Source organism: Spinacia oleracea, chromosome 2 (genome assembly GCF_020520425.1).
Source record: "Spinacia oleracea cultivar Varoflay chromosome 2, BTI_SOV_V1, whole genome shotgun sequence".
Lineage (NCBI taxonomy): Eukaryota > Viridiplantae > Streptophyta > Magnoliopsida > Caryophyllales > Amaranthaceae > Spinacia > Spinacia oleracea.
The window spans coordinates 109,711,711-109,715,723 of NC_079488.1; the positions used below are offsets into that span (position 1 = coordinate 109,711,711).

At 33.1% G+C, this 4,013-nt stretch overlaps 1 protein-coding gene across 1 annotated transcript; it reads right to left on the bottom strand.

The window, feature by feature from the left end:
* Window positions 1-791: 791 nt before the first annotated feature.
* LOC110782042 (petal death protein) lies at window positions 792-3,730 on the bottom strand. Its single transcript, XM_021986104.2, has 6 exons — window positions 3,373-3,730; window positions 2,106-2,179; window positions 1,939-2,021; window positions 1,811-1,835; window positions 1,530-1,696; window positions 792-1,419 (listed from the first exon to the last, which is right to left on the bottom strand). The coding sequence occupies exons 1-6, from the start codon at window positions 3,573-3,575 to the stop codon at window positions 1,057-1,059; spliced, it is 915 nt and encodes a 304-aa protein (XP_021841796.1). The 5' UTR covers window positions 3,576-3,730; the 3' UTR covers window positions 792-1,056.
* Between the last annotated feature and the right edge of the window lie 283 nt (window positions 3,731-4,013).

Below are 4,013 nucleotides of genomic sequence, written 5' to 3' on the forward strand. Positions count from 1 at the left end.
CTGATCCCATGATAAATCTCTCTAGACCAAGTCGAGCCCAATTTCGGAGAAGAGACTGGTCATAATTAAGCTTGACATGTTTCATTCTTAACCAGTTGATTAAAGGTAGAGTTGTTCACCAATCTTATATACTTCGTATTAGAAAATCTCGGTCTATTTTCTTTAATGTGGAACAATGTAACTACTCCTATTACTTACAAGTCAATATTATACTCGTAACTTTTGGTGTATGGGGGCAAATAATAAGGGTGGAATAAAAATGGTTAATGGTCAATTAGGGGATAATGATTAACAATCTTGACATATCTATAGTCATTAACGTCATGCGGATGTGTTTGTAAGAATTAACCTAGCTACTACATACATGTTAATTTATGAAATTTCATGTTTGATGATTCTAGTTTTTTGCGTGGACCATTATTACCCTTCGTATGAATCTCAAGGTTTAAAATGTTTCTTAAGTTTAAGAAACACATGCAAACGCATGAGTGTTTTTATTAAATCATTTCAAAATGACTATGGTTAAAATTTTGAAAAAGAGTATTTCAGAAGCAAAAAAAAAATAAAAAAAATAGCACGGATAGTGAAAGGTTCTTTAGATTTTCTGCCCAAGTCGAGCCCATGGTTCGCATAAAAAAACATTAAATTAACTATTTTATTTCACGATTGTCTCTTAATGTATTAGCTAGGTTCATGTTCCATAGTATCTTTTTAAACCGTCATAACTCTTCATGGCAAAAGAATAAATAAAAAAACCCCACAACAAAATTATATAGAAATCTAGAAGCAAATAAGCAAGAATAAATTATTTTATTCATTTTCTTACATGGAAAGTAACGTAACATAAATAAACTCATGGAATGCTAAACAAAACAAAAGAATACATCATAATATCATATGAATCTTGATCTTTCACTACAAATCAAACTAACAAGCATTACCCATGCCTTATTTCAAACAACTCTAAACAAGAAAAATAATATGATCGATTTGAAATTATTTTAAACGCTTAACTTCTATCGCCTCAAATTGGCATGCTAGATAACCACGCACATCTTATGATTCCAAAGATTTTGGAGTAAAGGTCTTGAACTTTGATTCAAGCTCATACCAAGACTCCAAGCTGATCATATCATTAAACTCAGAGAAAGTAACAATCTGATCCAAGTCATCCCTGGTAGTACCCTTATCCTTAAGAACCTTCATAATGCTAACCAATGCTTTGGTTGTGGCATAAATTGTTGAGAGTGAATGAGCAATCAAGTGGAATCCCATTTCCTTAAACTCTGCAGGTGTGTGTAATGGAGTCTTTCCACCTTCAATCATGTTAGCAATTCTCAAACCCTTAACATCCCTAACAACCTCTTTTAGCTCTTCAAGATTTGCAGGTGCCTCGACAAAGGTTGCGTCAGCTCCAGCCTACAAAACAAATTAAATAAAACTATCAATAAAATGTACTCCTAACACAAATAATTAGATAACACCATTAATAATTCATCATTTCTCAAGTTCTCATATTCATATGATACCTCTCTGTAAAGGTTAGCCCGTCGAATAGCTTCTTGAAGGCCATGGGGAGCCCTTGCATCAGACCTTGCTACCAAGAAGAAATCAGAATCACCAATAGCTTCTCTTGCAGCTGCTATTTTAAGTGCATGCTCCTCTGCCGGTACAACACTCTTACCACGCATATGACCTAAAAATTTAACCAAACAAGGAGTAAATAATTTTTTTAAAAATATGAATTACTAAATTAACATGTTTTCAAAATAATGATGATGTTAATTAATTAATAGTACTTTGTACTTACCACACTTTTTGGGCCATACTTGATCCTATATATGAACAACAAAATCAAATTCATTAATTTGATTAATAAATAATAAGTATTATACTAATTGAATTTACTTTTCATTTAATTTTGATTCAAAAGTTTACCTCAAGAAAGACACCCTTGGCACCAGCAGCAATCAACTCTTTGATGAACCTTTGAACATTAAGTGGGCCACCCCCTCCAGTGTCTGTTTTTACTCAATTAATTATAATTCATCTTTAACTTTTAAACCGTTGAATAAATATGAAGATTAGCAAGTTATATTTGTTACCTCCATCGACAACGACACACAAGTTTGGAGCAGCAGCGGTAATTCTACGAACAGTTCCTACTACTTCTGTTGTTCTGTATCACAAATTAAGATTTCCATTATTATAATATTTATAAAGATATGGGCTATGAATTATTAACTAAGACTCTTTCATTGACAATAAATTATGTCTAAAAAAATATTTTAATGTTGGCATGGCCGCACGGGTCAAAGGTTAGTAATACGTCATTTTTTTAAATCCAAAATTCAATGGATTTCGGTAATTTACACCAAAAGTCATTTATAAATATCCATTGATATTTTTGTAGGGTAAAATTTTGAAATTTCATCTTAAACAACAAATATTGAGTTAACATGGAGAAATGGGGCCACTACTATTAATGGTACGCAACATTGATTAATTAGTAGCTATATGTCACGTGTTGATATTTTCTCGATGTTAAGGCCCAGCGTGTCCCATATGAGGCAACTCTCATGAGTCTGTATGCCTTACTGATGCATGTATCTTGGTACAGGTTAGTATCATTACGTGTTGTTTCCTCTACTATTGTGTTGTACAATGCTTGTTGCGCATATGGGGTAGGCTGGCCTGGATCAAGCCTCGGGGATTCAGGCGCCGCGCGGGCGGTCAAAAGGCCCGTCCGTGACATATAGGTGGCTTTACTTCAGAAAACATAAATTGTTACAGATTGGGTCCCATTATGTTGACTGTATATAATGTAACTATACAAACACATGATTTTACATGCACCCGTCACACTTAAATTGTTCATATCGATCTTATCGTCCTATAATATCAATGCAAATGTCATTTTAAATATCAATGTAGGGTAATGTAATACTATATATCTCCGTTTCATAATTATTTTTACAGTTATTATTTGCACAAGTATTAAAATAAAAGTAGAAAAGTTGGTTGAATATAACAATATATGGATAAAGTAAGAGAAATATGTAAAAATGTGGGTTTCTGTAAGAAAAAAATGAATAAAGTAAGAGAAAGTGAGTGGAAAATTGTAAATATTGTGGAATAAAACGAGTAAAGTAGTAAATTTTTATGTCCAAAAATATAATAAAGCAAAGAATAAAGAACATTACGAAACAGACTAAAACGGAAAGCGTAAAGATCATTTTAAAACGGAGCTGATCGACTTAAAATATGATCAAACTCGTATAATATGTCAGTTTTATATACCAATGCAATATATCTATCAATAATAAAAATATTGAATTACAATAACATGGAGAAATGAGAGAGATATCTTACGTGAGCAAGCCAAAGTCAGGCAAGCCAAGGAGGGCGGCAGAGACACCAAAGCCAGAGACAAAACAAGCTTTGAAGCCAGTTTTGTAACAAATGGCGGCGGAGAAGGCGTCTTGGATACCGGGCATCAACACCGATCCTTCCTCCGCGATCAAGCGGTGCACGGTTGTCCTCCCTAGAGGAGCGGCAGCCTCAAGAGAACCCATTTTTAGTAAAAAGTAATAAAGCTAAGAAATAGAGAAAATATTATTTTGTAAAAGGAAGGAGGAAGAAGAGGATGATCACTTGATAGAAGTTGTGTGTGTTGTGATTATGTTTGTGTTGTTTTCTCTTCTATTTATAGTACTACACTACCAAGAATAGTATGTACACACTAGTAGTAGACAGTAGTCATCATATTTTAAAAACTGAAGTTGCAACAAAATATATAATATTTGATCAAATTGGTGCGAAATAACGTGCGCTGTTTTTTTTTTTTTTTTAACGTTAGGAAATTTCGTGGTTTGTTTTTTGGTTAAATTTGGTTAGAGGAAAATATTAGAAGGTGGCTACTGTAAAGTGTAAACATTACTCTTTAGTCTTTACTCATTAATTATGGGCAGATGGGACTTCCATCCCAGTGACATCTATACTAATATATTAAA